The sequence below is a fragment of the Malania oleifera genome, chromosome 2 (assembly GCF_029873635.1).
Source record: "Malania oleifera isolate guangnan ecotype guangnan chromosome 2, ASM2987363v1, whole genome shotgun sequence".
Taxonomy (NCBI): domain Eukaryota; kingdom Viridiplantae; phylum Streptophyta; class Magnoliopsida; order Santalales; family Ximeniaceae; genus Malania; species Malania oleifera.
The window spans coordinates 140,053,012-140,072,391 of record NC_080418.1 but is presented as its reverse complement, the minus strand read 5'-3'; the positions used below and the strand labels follow the sequence as shown (position 1 = coordinate 140,072,391).

The window sequence follows — 19,380 nt, the reverse complement described above, 5'->3', positions numbered from 1 at the left end:
CCAAACCGATTACAACCCTAATGATGATCATGAATGCATATAAGTATGTGAATTACGACTGGATGTGTCCACTATGTGCACCATGCATGTAGGCCCACAGTGGTTCCAGTTCTTTCACTGTTTTTTTAAAGAAAAAAGTGATCATAATTTTCACTGGAAAACCTTCGTTTTCCGTGTGTGCATACCCACCTGTGCATGTGTGTTTTCAAACATGCTCATTGCAGTAAAAATTCATAAAATTAGAATAGACAGCAACCTGGACATCCTTTGACTTAAAGCATGTTTGAAACAAAAAAACATTACATTAGTCAACTAAAACTTAGAACCTTGAGGTGGGAATTTAAACTAAACGAATGACAGAATACAGAAAACAATAGTAAACTTGATAGGAAATAGAAAAAGCTAACTGCCAAATAAGGAGTAGGAATTAAAAAAAACCTAAAATTCAAGCAACTGATCATATCATTCAAGCTTAACAATTACCACTCGATTGATGCAGTGCTGATATGCAGATTCCTTCAGTTTGATTAACAGCAGAAAATTTCATGCCAACTAAGCACTCAATGAGAGTCTGGAATAAGCAATTTGCAACACCCACATCAAGTACAGTGGCACCTAAAAAACATGGCCAATGCATTAGTAAACCCTAATGATATTAGGCCCCAGTAGTTTCCAGAAACCTTCCAGTTGCAAAACATACCTGAACCCTTAATGATTCTTCTACAACATTCTGGCTGAATACCAACAGCAAATAGGTCAGAACAGAAAGAGAGAACCAATAACTTAAAACATGTAGAATTATTAGAAATACCTGTTGAATAGTTACAACAGCTTCACTGGACAAGACCTCAATGGATGGGTCCTTTGCCGACCCTTTTAACATGGCTCGATCTATTTGATCTCTAGCATGTGGCGTAGACATGCATTCTTTTGCCTCATCCTTAGAGTGCCTACTACGTTTTCTAGTTTTTTTTATGGCTGAACCATCAGATACACACACTGATACAACTTCAGTAGCTCTGGGTGTACTAAGTTGTCCATCCTCATTTCTTTCATCCCTTAAACTGCTGAAATAACCCTCTTGTTGCAAGTTTTGAAGTCTCTCAATTTCCTCAGAAAGCTGTTTATCTGCCATAAATTTGAATGCCCCAATAATGAAAGATGAATTTATTTTTAACATAAGGACCACTGTCATAGGTTGACAACAATGCGCTTGCATAGTAAGGCACACAAAGCAGTCATGATCAAGGTCTTAAATTTTGATTTTTGACTAATAATTTGAAGCTCCAAAGGTATGGAAATTTCAATTTTAATGTCAATTTCCATTTTGATCTGAAAAAATGATGGAGATTAGTAGTAAAGCATGGAATTCATTTATGAAACTTTACACATGATTAATAGCCATAATAATGAAGTTTTGGGACTAAAAATATAGCTATGCTGTGTATTATATCTATGCTGTGTATGAGGTGCAATAGTTATAGTATAATGTGTATTAAAATATACATTTAAATATTTTTTATTATAAGATAATTTAGGCATGAATGGTGAAATAAAATGTTCTCGCTAATATCTAGGTTTAATTTTGTTATATGATTTCAAAAGCCCTTGTAATAATATGTTGTTTCAATAAAAAATTAAATAGAACAAAAGAGAAATTTCACTTTGCATTTAACTCTCTCATTTGAATTCCATGGAAACTCCATTCTGTACTTAAATTCAGACAAGTTTTGCCAAAATTTTAAGATTTTGAAAAATTTAAAGATTTTGAAAAATTTTGGATGATTTGTTAAAGTTTCATCAGAACTTTTGTAAGGCAGAAATCAACTGCCATTTCGATTTTGAGGGGGATGAAAATTGGAAATTTTGAAAATTTCATGGAAATTTAAAACCATGTTCATGATCCACCACCCAAAATGAAATTTCTTTGGCCACAAAATAACTTAGGTGGTCAAAAAAATTGGTTGATGTACCACAATAATATAGATGATTAAAGGATATACAAAAATGGCCCACAATAACATCATTATAATAGTTTGGCCATTTGTGTTATAGAATTTCTTTTCCAAAGAACAAAAATTCTCCAAAAAAAAAAGAAAAACAAAATAAAGTGTCCACACTTCATCTGTAATTCAGTCAACACATATCATACATCATTCAATAACTAACTAGGACAATCTCAAATTTATTATATACTCTAAGCAAGGTTGTACCTTTGTTCTCTTCGATTCCCCAAAATAGATTTTTGTTTTGGTAAAAACACAAAATAACTCTATACCACAGTTTAAAAATTAGTGTGCAACAGTTGATGGTGGCATCGAGACCATTACTCGCGATATCTCAAAGGTCCTCTGATTCCCAATCATAGCAATTGTTTCCATCTTTTGATTTCCCATCCTTAACAGCTGTCACCATCCTTGGACTCCAAAGCATACCAGACCCTAACAGCCATTATGGACCTCTAAGGGCCGTTACAAGCTAATATAGGCCACTACATTATCAAACAAACTATGAATGACTAAAATGGGTTTTTGAGCCCTTTTATTTGCATTTTTTCCCTCTCTTCCCTTTATTGAAGCTTAGAAACTCAATTTAAGTTGTTTCATTTTAGTTAGTATTATTTTTATAGCAATTTTAGTTAGAAATTTTTTAATAAAAAATTCACCTTGGAGCTTATTTAATATGTATTTTTTTTAATAACTAGTGTTCAAATAAATCTAACTTTTTCTCTCATTAAACTAACATATTTTCATATTCTAAGCTCTTTCAAAAAAAATTTGACAAAAGTCCATAAGAATCCCCAATCCAAATACTTGAGTCACCGCCCATTTGAAGAACAAAAGAATCTAACATTTGCAACAGCATGGTTCTATTCTCAACCTCTCTCTCATTGAGATTACTAAAGAAATGAAAACCCAAGGGAGAGATGCCCCCTCAAAAGAATAAAAAGCATTACTCGATGCATTATGCAAAAGAGAGAAGAAAGAAAAATTTGAAAGTGGATCAGGGAGGTGTTTGGAGATATTAGGTTTAAAAAGACTAGTATTTTAGGAGAATCAGAAGAGATAGATAAGGAAGAAAGCGCTATCCTTTCAAGGGATGAGATAAGAAGGGTTTTCTTGAAGAATGAATTGGAAGAGCTTATATTTAAGGAAATGAGAAGTCGAAGGCAAAAGATGAAGTTTAAATGGGTAAGAGATAGCGATTGTAATTCTAGATCTTTCCATAGGATAGCTAGTGGGAAAATGAGAAAGAATTTGAATAGGGAGTTGGAGGTGGATAGGGGGGCTATTGTCTTAGATGCTAGCAAGATTGTCTCTAAGATTACTGATTTTTATTATAACTTGCTTTCTAAGGACGATGAGAGTAGACCGATAATGGAAGGGTTGGAGTGGGATCCTTTCTCTGTTGACAAGATAGCCTAGTTAGAGAGACATTTTGAGGAAGAGAAAGTCACATCTACAGTTTTTGGGATGTAGAGGGATAAAGGTCTTGGGCTGGAGGGTTTTGATTTTTAGCTATTTGTCAAGATTGTTGGTTAGTAGTAAAGAATGACATGATGAAAATTTTCAATAAATTTTATGGGAATGGAACTTTAAGTAATAGTATTAGTTCTACCTTTATTACTTTGGCGCCAAAGAAAAGTAAGTCTATTAAGATTTTTGATTATAGACCTACTAGCCTAGTATCTAGTGTTTAATAAATAATCACTTAAGTACTAGCTAATAGGTTGAGTGCGGTGCTTGATAAGACTATTTCTAAAGCCAAATGTGCTTTTTTCTTTTTTGGGGGAGGGGAGGGGAGGGGGGACAAGTTGTGGATGCCATTTTGAATGCGAATAAAGCCATTGAGGGCATTAGGAGGAGGAAGAAGAAGGGGCCCATCTTTACATTGGATTTCAAAAAGGCTTATGATAGAGTGAGTTGGATCTCTCTGGAACAGATTTTTATGAGGAAAGGACTTGGAGAGAGATGGCGAAGATAGATGAAAGGTTGTATGTCTAATGCGTTTTATTTGGTGATAGTGAATGGTGAGCCTAAATTTTGGTTTAGCATAACGAGGGAGATTAGGCAAGAGGCACCTCTTTCCCCATTTTTGTTTGCTTTAGTGGCAGAAGTAGGATGGTTGATAAGGCAGTGGATAGAGGTTTAGTGAAAGGTTTAAGTGTGGGGAGGCAGGAGATTACAGTTTCACACTTTCAGTTTGCTGATGATACTGTCTTTTTCTTGGAGGATCATCGGCTTTCTTTTTTGAATATATTAGGGCTTGTCCATATTTTTGAAAGGATTTGAGGCTTAAGATTTATATAGGGAGGAGTGGTATCACAGCAATTTAACGTGCTTGCAAAGCATGCTAGGGAATTATCTTTGGACGTAGGGTGCGCTGAGTTGGGGTGCTAATATCCTATCTAGAGGTTCCCCTTTTTTTTCTTTTGTGGGGGGGGGGGGGGGGGGGGTGTTGTGTGTAAGGAGGTAATCCTAGACTAGCTAGCTTTTGGGATCCGGTGGTTGAGAGAGTGGCCAAGCATCTAGATGGGTGGATGGGAGCTCTTTTTTCCTTTAGGAGGCAGGATTACCTAATTCAGGCTTGTCTTTCTAGTATCCCGTTGTATTTTCTTTCTATTTTCCAAATTCTAGCAGGTGTTGCCGATAAAATTGAGAGAATTATGAGAGATTTTCTCTGGTAAGGTAGGGAGTTTTAGGATCATTTGGTGAGATGGGAGGTGGTTAGTAGGTCTAAATAGGAGGGCAGTTTGGGTCATGTAAATTTAGCGTCTAAAACACATCTCTTAGCCAAATGGCTTTGGCAGTTCCCTCTAGAGGATTCTTCCCTATGGCATGAAGTTATTAAGCAACTTTGGACTTGATGGAAATGGGTAAGATACTAATTTTGGTTTTATATTTTTTTCGGAAAGTTCGTAGAAAGCTATTTCCCAGATTTACCCTCTCTTTATTCCCCATACTAAAAATTTGAGTTGGGTTCGGGGTGTAATATTCAATTTTGTAAAGACCTTTGGTTGGGGAATGTTGCTTTGTCCTCCTCTTTTCCTCACCTATTTCGTTTGAGCTCAAGACAAAATGATCCCATTTCCTCTTTTAGCATAGATCCGAGTGGTCCTTTACTTTCTTGGGATTTTCATTTTTGGAGATCCTTGAATGATAGGGAAAAAACAAGTTATTTTCATTGTTGGTCCTGTTGAATAATTGTTGGGTAACATTAGAAGAAGATAGTCAATCCTGGTTGTTTGATACCCAGGGATTTATTCTTGCAAATCTTTTTGTGAACTCTTGGTTAGCATCGATTTTTCCTTTCCACTCTACAAAACAATTTGGAAGGCAGAAATCCCCCCTAAAATCAAAGTTTTTTCTATGTTAAAGCTTGACATAAATTATTGGCCCACAACCTAATTGCTTAAATTTTTAGGTAAAGTGGGATGATCTAACATGGTATTGGAGCTGGTTGCCAGGAGGTCCTGGGTTCTGCCTGTGTTTACCGTGTGGTGTTTGAAAAATTATTTATTCCTTGTAATGGATGTTATTTATCTCTCCACATGCTGTCAGGCTGCGTGTGCAGGGGAGTGTAAAACTTGATATAAATTGTTGGCCCACAACCTAATAGCTTAAGTTTTTGGGTAAAGTGGTGATATAACACTATGGTTGGTTGTGCTTAATAGGATAAATACTAATAACTTGCTGCAGACTGGGAAGCCTTTAAAGGCTCTCTCTCCAAATATATGTGCGTGCTTTGTTTTAATTGCTCAGAATCTGCTCTGCATCTATTCTTGCACTGTAATTATGCATGGAAGGCTTGAAACAAGTCATTCAATTATTTTGGAGAAAATTTGTTTTGCCCAAAGAGAGTGGAGGAGTTTTTAGCAATATCTTTTGTTGGGTTTGGTAGGAAGAAGGAAGGAAAAGCATTATGGAATTGTGCTTTATTTGCAGTGTTTTGGGGTTTGTGGAGAGAACAAAACCCGCGTATATTTCAGGGGAAGAAGTCATCATTTTGGTTGGCGTGGGAGAAGATTCATTTTCTGGCTTCTCTATGGTGTATGGGTAATGGTAACTTCAAGGCGACATACTTTTCAAATATTCAGCACAATTGGCATTCTCTGTTGACTTCAGCATGCTGATTTCCTTGTGCTGTTCTTTACACTTTTTTGTTTCCTTCTTTAGTTTTCTTTGGGGTTTCCCAGATTTCATTAAGGAGATGTCTCTTCTCCTGATTGTACATTCTTACGCTACATAAAAAATTTATTTTGTTATCCAAAAAATACAAAAACAAAGAATCTGCAAAAATGAGGGGATAAAGATTTGGAAAACTCACCCACCCAAACATCTTCTGAAAGCTGAATATGATTCATGTATTCATAAGAGGAAATTCGAAGGGCTAACATAAGAAACAATGCAACTACCCCTAGTATCCCATCCATTCCTATGCATTCGGTACTTGCTTTTAATAACCAAGAGCCATAAAGAGTCAACCTCCAAGGGGAATATCCAAATCCATTTACCAACAAAAACACCAAACCCCCAAGGCCCAAAACGCCATCAGGCTTAGGTCATTTAACCTTCTCCCAACTAACTGGATGGTCCCCAACACCTGACCACAAAAGATCTTTCATAATTCTCTCCAAAGCTAGAGCCACCCCTGGCCAAACTCTAAAAAGGGAAAGAAAATAAATGGGAATATTAGAGAGAGCAGCACTAATAGGAGTAATACAACCCCCTGGAGACAAATAGGTCCATTTCCAACCTTCCATTCTGCTACCCACTCTCTCCACCACCAGTTCCCAAAAAGAAGAGGAGTTAGGATTTCCCCCAAAAGGGAGAACAAAGTTAGAGGCCAATCTAACTTATTACAATTCGATAAAGTAGCAAAATAAAGCACTCTCACCTATATTGATACCCACAACCCCACTCTTGGACATGTTGATCTTCAATCCCAAAATTTTCTCAAATATCCTAGCAAAGTCAAAACCTTTCAGAACATCCCAACATTGGGTATCATCTGCAAATTGAAGGTGAGACACATGATCTCCTCTCAACCAACCGTAAGCCCTTAAATAACATCAAGACCTTGAGTATGCCTCAACATATGGTTCAGCATATCAACAAGAAGAGTAAAGAGGAAAGGACATAAAGGAATCCCATGGCTCAACCCCTGCAAAGTCTTAAATCAATCCCTTGGCTGACCATTCACCAAGACCAACATGGTTACCTAAAGATAAGCAACCTTTAGTCCAACCCCTCCAAACTTCTCCAAAACCCTTTTTATCTATCACATGGCCAAAAATCTTCCTACTCATCATGTCAAAGGTGTCGACACCCCAATTTTAACCAGGCCTTGTTGGGAAGACCCGGCATAATAAAAATTGACTTTGAATCCCAGGAATGGGAGGACCTGATTGAGTCCTAGTATTTTAATTGAGTCCCGATATATTTCAATTGAGATGTTCTTTTTTTTGGGAGTTAAAAATTTTTTTACCGGGCTTTCCTTTTACAAAATTGGACAACAAAAATACAAAAAATAAAAAATAAAATGCATCAAAGTACAAAAAAAGAGAAATACATAAAAAAAAAAAATACAAAAAAGATGAGTACAAATGTGTGTGTGTGTGTGTGTGTGTATATATATATATATATATATATGTATCCGTATATGTATATATGTATATAATAAAAAAAGCCTATAAAAAGGCTACGTGCAGGCCAGGGGGAAGGACCGGGGCATTTTCTCTCGCTCTCAATTTCTCCCGCTCTCTCTCTCTCTCATTCTCCCACTCTCCTTCTCACTCTCCCTCTCATCCTCACGCTCATTCTCTTCTCTCCCTCCTTTTCACAGACACTACCAGCCACCCTCCAGCAGATCCGACCTCACTGCCTCTCTCTCTCACCCCAAGCTCAGTCCCTCGCAACCCACGGCCATGCATAACACAAGAGCCCCACCCCAACAGACCATCTCCGCCTCGGCATCTCCCATCTCTCTCAGGTCTCTCATCCACACACCCGGAGGGGGGGGGGGTCTCAATCTCCATTTTTCTCCATTTCTCTCATTCACCGCGAGCACTCTCCACAATCTCCCAGCTCTCTCCCCCTCTCCATACTCTCTCTGATTCTCAACTCTCGCATCCTCCACTCTCACAACCTCGACATGGACACAGTGTTTCATTTAAATACCATTTCCAGTCAGATTTGCTGATTTGGCAAAAAATGCTTGGGGTTCGGCTTTCATGGCGATGTGAGGAAGAAAAGGTAAAAAAACAACAGAAAATCAGTGTTTGCAAGAGCTCTCATAGATCTAATGTTGGCTTCAGAGCAGCCTCTGGATCGTTCTAGCACTGTTTCCTGGCTCAAACATTATTGAAGGCCTCAATCTGATAGTAGGAAGTTATGGGATGTTTGATTTGGTGCCTGAGCTAAAGATTTTAAGGTAACTATCAATTTTGTATGCCTGCTTTGGATTTACTGAGATTAAAAATCGGTTTGATATCTCTGCTGCATTTCTTTCCACCCAAACCATAAAATTGTGGATGTCTAGTTCTGGATAAACATGGATCTGGGCATGGTTCAAAACCCTCCGCTTTGAATTTAGCAATAGATCTTGTGTGTTCTTGTCGATGGAGACGCTCGTTGTTTTGGCACAGCATAGGAATCAATACTACAGCAGAAGCCAGTCTAATGAGCCTGCCAGATTCGGTTTGTTACCGTCAAGAAATTTCAGGGAGATTAATTGTAGAGCTTTTCAATTCGGGACAGGTATACTCCCAACACCGTTCAGGGGGTGTACAACTCCTGTAGCCAAGAGGGCTTGTTCCAATTCCCCCAAAACACCATCACCTTGTGCTAAATTTCAGTTTGATGACTCCAAACACCTCACCGTGAAAACCACCTCACTCCCCATTGACATTGAGGTTTCTAACAAGCAGAAGTCATTCAATGACAATTTCTGTTACTCTGAGCTCTGGGCCGGCCCTGCTTACTCGAATTCGCCATCACCAAGCTCTTTGCCGATTCCTAAATTTACACACACCACACACATTGTTTGCACACAAATTTACACCACACACTGTTTGCACACTCATTTACACACACGACACACACTGTTTGCACACAAATTTACACACACCACGCACACTGATTGCACACACATTTGCACATTCATTTACACACACCACTAACTCTCACACTAACTAATGCTAACACACGCACCCACACACTCACTAACTCTCATACTAACTAATGCTAACTCTCATACTAACCCATGCTAACTCATTTACTAACTCACTTCCTACCTTGTATACTAATTCATATACTAACTTGTATACTCATTCATTTACTAACTTGCATACTAACTCTTACTAACTTGTATATTAACTCATTTACTAACTTGTATATTAACTCACCTACTAACTTGTATACTAACTCATTTACTGACTTATATACTAACTCTTACTAAATTGTAAGCTTGCTAACTTACTAACTTGTATACTAACTCCCTCACTAATTTATATACTAACTCTCTCACTCTTACACACACATTGTTACACGCACCCCATGCACACATATTTACACACTATTACATGCACCTCATGCACACACATTTACACACACTGTTACACGCACCCCATGCACACACACTGTTACACACACTCCATGCACACACATTTACACACACTATTACACGCACCCCATGCACACACATTTACACACTGTTACACACACCCCATGCACGCACTTTTACACACATTTACACACACTGTTACACACTCCATGCACACTTTTACACACGCTAAATCACGCACCCCATGCACACACTAAAACACACACCAACTCACGCACCCCATGCACACACTCTTACACACACTTTTACACACACCGTTAACACACGTTTACACATTGTTAACGCACAGCCGCGGACACTTTCGTGGTTGACCCGCTAAGCCGGTTTTAAACTGGTTTTTATATTTTCTTTATTTATTTGTTTTTGTATTTTATTAGTTGTTTAAAAATTTAGGAAAAATGTAGAAAAATCACACAAATTTAGAAAAGCAGAGAAAAATTTTTAAAAAAATGTTTTTGAGGTCGAGAATTTGTTTTTGCAAATCTTTTTATCCCCAAGGAGTCCAAAAACCTCCCCGAAAAATTTGGAAAATACTATTTGATATTTTGAAAATTTCTATGGAGTTTGTGAAGCAATTCTAGGAGCTATTTTTTGTAAAATATTTTCTCGATTTTATTCCTGATGATTATAAAGAAAGGGTTTGAGCTTTTTAAACTTTTCGGACCCTAGTTCTGAGGGAAATATTTATATTGTAAATATTTGTGTGATCTATTTTATTTACATGTGCTTTTTGAGACTTTCAAATGGAGTAAAATAAAAAGCTATTGAGTTTAATTTGGGATAATTTTCGATTAATTAGATACCATTCGTAAGAACGGGCGTGTAGGGGGTGCTAATACCTTCTTCTCGCGTAACCGAACTCCCGATCCCAGTTCTGGTAATGCAGACCGATTTTACCCCTAATTGGGTAGTAATCAAGTGTTCTAACCACACTTCAAAAGGTTAGTGGCGACTCCACCATCACACCCTTTTTTCATGAAAATATTAAAATCACCTTTTTCAGTTCCACCAACCGGGGGAGCCGCCATCTCGCTCTGCGGGAATGTCGCGACAATAGGCTTTTTCAAAATCTAATTTAAATAAGATTTTGCTCCCTCCTCTCCTTCTCACATCCTCCACCACTTCATTGGTGATCAAATAGAATCTAAAATCTGCCCATCATTAATAAAAGCAGATTATCCCAAAATAATTGTCCCCCTAACAGCTCTCTCATCCTTTTAGACAAAACCTTCGTCGATATCTTATAAAGACTAGTAACCAAGGATATTGGTCAAAATCCCCTCACTTTCTTAGATTCCTTTTTAGGGATGAGGGTAATGAAAGTAAACACTCTTTCCCACCACTCCATTACAATAGAATTTGTGAAAAAAAAAAAATCATAATATCCTCTTGAATTGCCTCATAGCTCTCCTTAAAAAAAAAAAAACAGACATGGTAAAACCATTTGGGCCAAGAGACTTATCTCTCTCCATCTCAAACACAACCCCCCTCACTTCCTCAATATCAAACAGTATCTCCAACCAACTAGCAAAGTCCTCACTAATAGAACTCCAATCAAACCCATCTAGGATCATTCTATGCTCAAAGACCTCAATAAACAATCTTTTATAAAATTCCGGGATCTCTTTCCCTATAAGTTCGGAATCACACACCACTCTTCCTGAATCTAACTCCAATCTTACCACTCCTCCTCCTCCTTCTCCCATTAACCACCCTATGAAATAATTTGGCATTATAATCCTACTCCTTCACCTACTTGACCCTAGACTTTTATCTCCAACAAATGCACTCTTGGAACAAGATCAAATCCAAATCATCTCTATAGTGACTTGCTAATCATGCCTTCCTCACTAGCCAACCCACACTCCTCCTACCTATCCAGGCCTTCAATTTGATTAAGAATTGCATTATTTTCTTCTTTTAGATCACCTAAAACACCATTCTTCCACACTCTCAATTTGGTTTTCACAAGCTTCAATGTACTCATAAATCTGAACCATGTCCACCCTTGAACACTGCCCTTTCCCCACCAAGAATTAATGGAAACCCTAAAAGAAGGCTATCTCAGCCACATATATTCAAATCTAAACAAGGTAATACCCCAACTTCATGGGATTAGCATCCAAAAAAACCAAACAATGATTAAAAGCTGGCTTGACAGTGACCTCTTGAGCAACATTTGGGAAAAAATCTTCACATTCACTAGTGAACAGAAAGCCATCAATACAAGAAGTAGACAATCTACCCCCAAAAACAAACCCAATCAAAATAATTGTTACTCAAACATATGTCCCTAAGCAGAATCACAAATGAAGGAGTCAAACACCCTCATACTGCTGGTCACCCTAGTGCCCCCTAACCTCCTAGTAGCAAGGAAAATAACATTAAAATTCCCACTTACCACCCAATGTGGCTACAAAGACCAAAAAGACTGGCCAATTCATCAAAAGAAAAGAGGCCCTCATGGCAAACTTTGTAGGTCCGTAATCTGAAGTAAACCACCACTTCCCATAACCCTTTGCTTCTAAGTTCTAACAACACAAAAATAGGGAGGAAATAAAAAACCACCAGAGTCCCACAGTTCCTAATAGCTGCTATCATGGTACCCCACACAATAACCTGCCCCTTAGATGATACAGAAGAAGAATTGAAGGCCCAATTTCAAAGCCTCAACTCCCAAAAACTCCTCACCAAAAAACTATCCACCACCTATACCTTAGACTTTGTAAGAACAAGATATCAAGGGTAGACTCTATTAATTAAGTCTTTAACCACTCAAAAGTTCCTAATACAACCCAAACCACAAACATTCCAAGGGAGGATCTTCCTTAATTAATTCTACGGTTACCAAACATCTGTCGCCCTTTCCATAATTTATCAAGGAAGCAAGTTTGCCTAGTTCCCTACTCAGTATAGATGATTTTTTCTTACCTTTTGTACCCACTCCACCGATCCCAACAGCTTCACCTTTAAAGTTCACCAGGCTAAGATCTAGTTCATCAAGGAGATTTTGAGCCTCACAATTGCCCCTCTCATTACTCAGAAGGTTCACAATTTGGAATTCCCCTTCATTGATAGACTCGTTATGAAACATTAGAATTGAAAGAAGTGAAAAAAATGCCTAGGAGTAGGAGGAGTACCTTCAGTAGTGGCATCTATTAAGCAAGCCAAAAGATTTTCATGTCCCAGATTGTGAACCTCATTTGGATAGGATTAAGAGAACGAATTTGGGACAATTGAAGAAACTGTACTGAGTTTAGCACCCCCCCCCCCCCCCAAAAGGGAAGGCTAGGTTCCTCTAAAATTAGGGTCTCATATGAACTTGACCTCCCTTTAGATACTTAAAACCAAAGCTTTGCTATTAGGGGAAAATATTCGGTCCTAAACTGTCCTTTGCAACCATACACTCCCCTTGGCTAGGCTGTCGTGATGGCTACATAAAACAGCAATCCTTCCTAAACTCATAAGAATGTAGCAATTTTGTCTCCTCATCAATTTGTTCAAGGGATAGAGGCAAACCAATTATGAACTAAGACCTCCTTCCCTTTCCTCTCCATCTCTTTATCCCTGTCCACATCCCCTTGGGGGAAAGTACAATGGAGGCAAAATTTTGTGTGTTTAACCAAACTGAAAAACTGATATAAACTAAACTGAACCGATTACCCAACGGTTTTATTTTCTTGAACCATCAGTTTTCACTATGATTTCCAAACAAAACATATTACACCCCTACTCTTGAGATTCATCAATTCCATCACTATAATATAGTGGACAGCAAGATATCAAAGTCATAGAGACAAAAGTTCATACCAATACAGGTTAACATAAACCTGTTACGAATGAAAACGATCATTCAAGACCTGAATTTTAGGCAAAAACAAGGGTACTAACGAGCTTTTTGACTTTAAAAACATGTTCTATAGGTCCATATGACCAAGAGTAACCAAGTTGGAGTGAAAAATGTTGCTGGCAAACTCCTCACGTGTTGGCATGTGGCTTTGGGCCGTTGGGTGGTGACCAATGCGAGGGCACATGTGCCGGCAATCAAAAACAAAATATTTTAGGCTGGCACACTCTAAATAAAATTGTGAGTCGCTTATCAAAAGGAGGCACGAAACTATTGCCAATCAAAGAGGGAGTGGCAAGATAGATTCCCAACAGTGATTGCATCAACTTGAATGGTCACAATGTTGCTTAAAGTTTGGGCATGTGCAATAATGTAAATGGCGATGACGACAACTTTGAGGCTTTAGGCTTTCAAGACCATTGTTCTTACATCATATTAAAAGAAAATAGAATAGAAGACTTTATTGTAACGTGAGAACCTAATGCGGTGATATGTCTCCCTCTCTATTTATAATATATCTTAATGACCACCAAACCCTTATTCACACTCACTAGCATATGGTGATAACACCAGGTAACCAGTAACAATCACTTAAATAACAAAGTTGCAACACATAATCTGATAATGACCATACATATTCATCACCATATTCACCCAGCAAACTTTAATGTATTATAACAAAAAATATATAAAATCAACTTATATAAAATATGAAACTCACATGCAGTAAAATAATGTTTCATTTAATATGCATTTATCAAGAAAAAACTCTAATAGAATTCTAGGAAATGAAAGTATAAATAGATATTTTTTCTTCAAAATTCTTAAATTGTAAATTTTTTATAGAAAAAAGAAGAGTTTATTAAAGAAGAAAGAATGTATAAAAGAGGCAAATAAGAAATCCCCAAAAGAAGATGAAAAACCAAAAAAAAAAAATAGAGAGAGAGAGAGAGAGAGAGAGAGAGAGAGAGATTCATTTCGTTAAATAGTGAAATCAACAATCTATGTGGATTATCATCCCACCCTTGTTTATGAAACACACACACACACACATCCAGCTCTGCTAAGATCTTTCAATAATGTAAAAGGGCCTCATATTTATTTACATTTTTAATGGTCACAATGTTGTTTAGAGTTTGGGCATGCGCAATAATGTAAATGATGATGGTGACAACTTTGATGCTTTAGGATTTTAAGACCATTGTTCTTACATCATATTAAAAGAAAATAGAATAGAAGACTTTGCTGTAACATGAGAACCTAATGCGATGATAAATCTCCCTCACTATTTATAATATATCTCATTTACATCATAATGACCATCAAACCCTTATTCATGCTCACTAACATATGGTGATAACACTAGGTAACCAGTAACAATCACTCAATAACAAAGTTGTAACACATAATTTGATAATGACCATAAACATTAATCACCATATTCACCCAGAAGAATTTAATGTATTATAACAAAAAAATATGGAATCAACTTATATAAAATATGTTACTAAGATGCGCTAAAAAATGTTTCATTTAATACACAAGGAAATGAAAGTATGAATAGATATTTGCTCTTGAAAATTCTTAAATTGTAACTTTTTATAAAAAAGAAGAGTTTATTAAGGAAGAAAGAACGTATAAAGGAGGGGAATAAGAAATCCTCAAAAGAGGATGAAAAAACAACGAGAGAGATTCATCATTCCATTGTACAGTGAACTCAACATTCTGTGTGGATTATGATCCCACCCTTGTTTACAAAAAACATACACACACATTCAGCTCTGCTAAGATCTTTCAATAATGTAAAAGGGCCTCATATTTTTACATATCATTTATTTATATATTTTTTTTTTATAGGAATCTATTCAAAAAGGTAAATTTCTTTACTAAACCTTAAAAAAAAAAATATCAGTATGCATTATTCATTAGGTCATACTCTCTAAAGTGAAAGATCCCACTGCCCATGTATTACTGATTTCAAATCCAGAATTCCACAAAAATATGATTGAGATCTTAAAGCTTTCTTAGGCCCTCTCACCTAGAATTACATTCCTACAGTACACATATAGACAAACACATATACACTATAAACACATTGAAAGAATAGATGAAAGAATAACATGTAGCTAATTTCATAAAAATAGTACATATGGAAGAGGCAAATTCATCAATACATTCATGCATAAGATTCCAACCATAATAACCATTTAGCTACTAATATAAAGAATCTTCACCCTCATCAATGCATATGCAATGATCCCACAAAGAATTAGCCCCTTTTTTCCTTCTTCTAGTTTCCACTATATTTTTAAAGGATGAAAAAGAAACCAAGAAATCACACTTCAATGATGGAACAGGCAAATACATGCATCCATCCATGCGTAAGTTTCCAACAGTTCACAACTAACATAAAGAACCTTCACCCTCATCAACATGTGTATAATTATCCCACATAGAATTGATCCCTTTCTTCTATCTTATCATTACCACTGTATTTTTAAAGGATGCGAAGATATAGAAACCCTCAACCAGCACCACCATGGAGAAACAAGTAAGAAACCAAGAAAACTCACTTCGATGACCATGCTAACGAAAAAATACACTAGAAGAATTGTCAAACAACTCCTACTTAGATGCAGAAGCAATCAAGAAAAAATGGAATTAAATTCAAACTAGAGAAATATATCCTATATCTGGAAAATGGGAGAAAGGCCTAAGATATTGTAACCCACAAAAAATGCTCCAGACCTAATATTCATCTTCAAATGTTTAATAACATTGTTAATAAGATTTGGAATCAAATAAACCAGAAAATATTTGGAGCATATAATCATTTTATAAACCAGCCAAATATCATATGAGCATGCAGAGTTGCAGCTACCCCAAAAAAACAAAGGGGGGCAGCCAGTGCACGAAGCTCGCACCCATGCAGGGTCCAGGGAAGGAGCTTGACCATAATGGGTCCATATTCCCCAAGTATCATATGGAAACTAGTTGGAAGTCGGAATAACACTCAAAAAGTTTCGAGGATGCAGAAGAATTCAGAGAAGTTTAACTGTTAATATAAACATAGAGACACCAAGAAAAATTCACTAAACAATAAATTATTCTTACTCCTTTGTTTCTCTTCCGTTAAAAGCTTTTGATACTCAGCATATTGTTCATCCTTGTCAGATCTACAGACAAAGTAATATTGCATTATAAATCGACCCTATTAAAAATAAAATTAACAAAATTTGGGAAAAGCATGCCTGATTGAAGCCATTGCACTTCTCAAGTTATTGTTTTCTTCACGCAAATTGTCATTTTCATTTCTCAAGTGTTCTACCAGTTCATCTGCAGCTGCAACAATAAGGAGAGTTTAAATCAAACACTCAATTCCAAGTGAAGCATAATTGTTTAAGCTTAAATATAATCCAGCAAAAGACAGTAAAAACTAAAAACAATAGATTATTAATATTAGTTTTTGACATCTAAAGATAACAAGCAGTAAACTTCATACAGGAAGTACACTTTTTAACGCTATACATGAGAAATAATTATCAACCTACTAATATCTCAAAAAAATCCATTTTAATCCCCAAATATTTCCCCCTTAATCAGCGCTGACTGAATAACTGTCATGAGCTTGATACTAAGGTAAGGGCCTTTAGATAGATAATTGCCACAAGGTACCATCAAAAAAGAGCAATTGAGACAACGATGTATCAAAAGCAGTACAACTGCAGCAGAGCAGGCAGTGGAAAGTGAGAGGGACTCAAAGTAGTGAAGTCCTCCAGCTTCATGTCCCCCTTAACTGCAGTAGCAGACCTACTTGCAAGGGTAAAATGGTAAATATGGTAATTCATCAATTGTCATATGGCCAGTGGCAGAAAAATCTATAACCCAAGATGTGGAAATAGAGCTGGAAAACGAACAAGTTGTAGGCTTACCTATCAAAGCCTTATACTATAGAAAGTTGGAATATTCTTCCAGTAGTACTAGCATAGCTGATTGTTCTCTAATTATCAAAGGATACAAACAGAATTAATGGTTGCAACATTAGCAACCATAAGAGGTCTACCATGAAAACCCCAGCATAGGTCAGGCCTGTGACCTCCACATCCACAATGAGTACACTTTCATGGTATACCTATACTACATCCATCTCTCCACCATGATTTTCCTGAATCCTAGTCACCACAAGAACCACCATCCCCCCTTCCCAAAAAAATGATAAAAGTTGTTGCCCCAGCACCAATGATTATTTGGAAATAAGAATTTCACAAAGTATCTTTTTCAAATTAATATGTATGCACTCCAACAGGACTAAAAACGAAGTCCAAGGATTTGGGATCAACTGCAAAGAGATGTAGGCATTATAAGTTAAATAAATAGTGGCAGTTATATGGATATGTCCCAATAATGGAACCTTATCTTAGAAGTCTTGCCAAAAAATAAAATACAGAAATAAAGAAAATGGAAGTACAAGACAAATAATTGCATACCAGACATATAATTCATAAATTTTACTTCTTGATCATGATTGAATTGCTCCAATCCAGATTCCTTTTTTCCCTAACAAAGATTGCATCATAAATTTGTTACAAGGCTGAGGACGGCAAATAAATAATAAATAGTTATGGTTCATTTTCTTTAAAAAAAATATTTCTAGTTATGTAGAATACCCTAACCTAGCCCAAGAGTTATTAAGTTTCACAACAATTGCTTACACTAAGAAATTAATTGTAGGTTCATAAGATCCACAAACAAGCCAACTAGTTGCATTAACTTCGTGGCATCAAAATTTGTTGTTTTCTTGCATATTTTCTTCACAATCAAATTGATAATTTGAGAAATACTCTATAAGCACAGTTTTCTCAACGAACTATTTTTCACTGAAATAAAGGAAGCTGATTGCGAAACACGGATAAAGAACTAATATAATTTACACAAAAGGGCAAAAATTACAAACCTTGAGTTTAGTGTACTTGTCATAGAGCTTTGCGTAAAGAGCCTGCATCTGCAATAAAAAATCAACAACACACTTCAATTTAAATACCGATCAGTGAAATTGATTCGCCGTGTCACTGCGCATCTTTACGCACACGAAACTGCCACACTAAACAAAATTATCACAAAACCCTAAATCGTTTTGCATGCATATGCAGCGCGCGAGCACAAAGGAAGACTTACGTTGAGGGGGAGACAGCACCCCTAAGAAACTTTTGCTCAACTCAACTCAACTAGCTGTGAGCTTGCTTTGAGTGAGATTCAAAATCCGAATTATGTTTTCGTTCCGATATTTTCCCGGCGGCCAAACGTATCGCTAATAGAGAAGCAAACAGTGGACGGTTTGGCCAAATAAACCCTAGAATTCAAAAGCTAGCCTTCGGAAAAATGAAAAACTCAAACCAAAATCGACTTTTATTGGGTTTTAATTTTCGAAGCGAGCTTTTAAAATCCTACCAGAGCGCGCGCGGTAAAGAAAGGGAGAGAGGCGGACAGGCTTCCACCAGCCACATGCCGTTTTCTCAAATGTTTGTAAAATAGCAACAACCCCTCAACTTTTTAAAATATGACATTTCATCCTAAATTTTTAAAATTTAATTTTCCTAACAAAATAAATCTTCTTTTTCTTTTTTTGAGTGACACCGGGTGTCCTTTGCTGGCATCTACCAAAGCAAGCCCTGGGATGCACCACAGCGGAGACTAATCCCACGCCCCATAGTTCCCACCCCAAGGCCCTTGTAAGGAGGTAAATCAGGATTTGCTTGGCAAAATAGGAATCGAACTCGGGACGCTTTTGGGTCACAAGCACGTTTGGGTTCGCCTTTGCCACGTGAGCCAGTGCCCGGGGGTTAAATCTTCTTTTTCTTGATCAATAGCCAACTATAAAATTTAGTTTTAAAAAAATCAGTTTTATTCTT

At 36.9% G+C, this 19,380-nt stretch overlaps 1 protein-coding gene across 2 annotated transcripts in view; it reads right to left on the bottom strand.

Moving 5' to 3' along the window:
- The window catches only part of LOC131149478 (uncharacterized), a 50,945-nt gene extending 31,897 nt beyond the window's left edge, over positions 1-19,048 (bottom strand). The window contains exons 1-9 of one of the 2 annotated variants that reach the window (XM_058099934.1): positions 18,920-19,048; positions 18,647-18,779; positions 18,426-18,473; positions 17,959-18,028; positions 16,723-16,813; positions 16,586-16,647; positions 812-1,128; positions 701-734; positions 484-615 (exon numbers count right to left, since the gene is read on the bottom strand). In XM_058099934.1, coding sequence (XP_057955917.1) covers positions 484-615; positions 701-734; positions 812-1,128; positions 16,586-16,647; positions 16,723-16,813; positions 17,959-18,028; positions 18,426-18,473 — 754 coding nt within the window. In that variant the 5' untranslated portion in view covers positions 18,647-18,779; positions 18,920-19,048. Of the gene's footprint in view, positions 1-483; positions 616-700; positions 735-811; positions 1,129-16,585; positions 16,648-16,722; positions 16,814-17,958; positions 18,029-18,425; positions 18,474-18,646 lie in introns of both variants that reach the window. The other variant, XM_058099935.1, reaches the window with a different exon arrangement.
- Between the last annotated feature and the right edge of the window lie 332 nt (positions 19,049-19,380).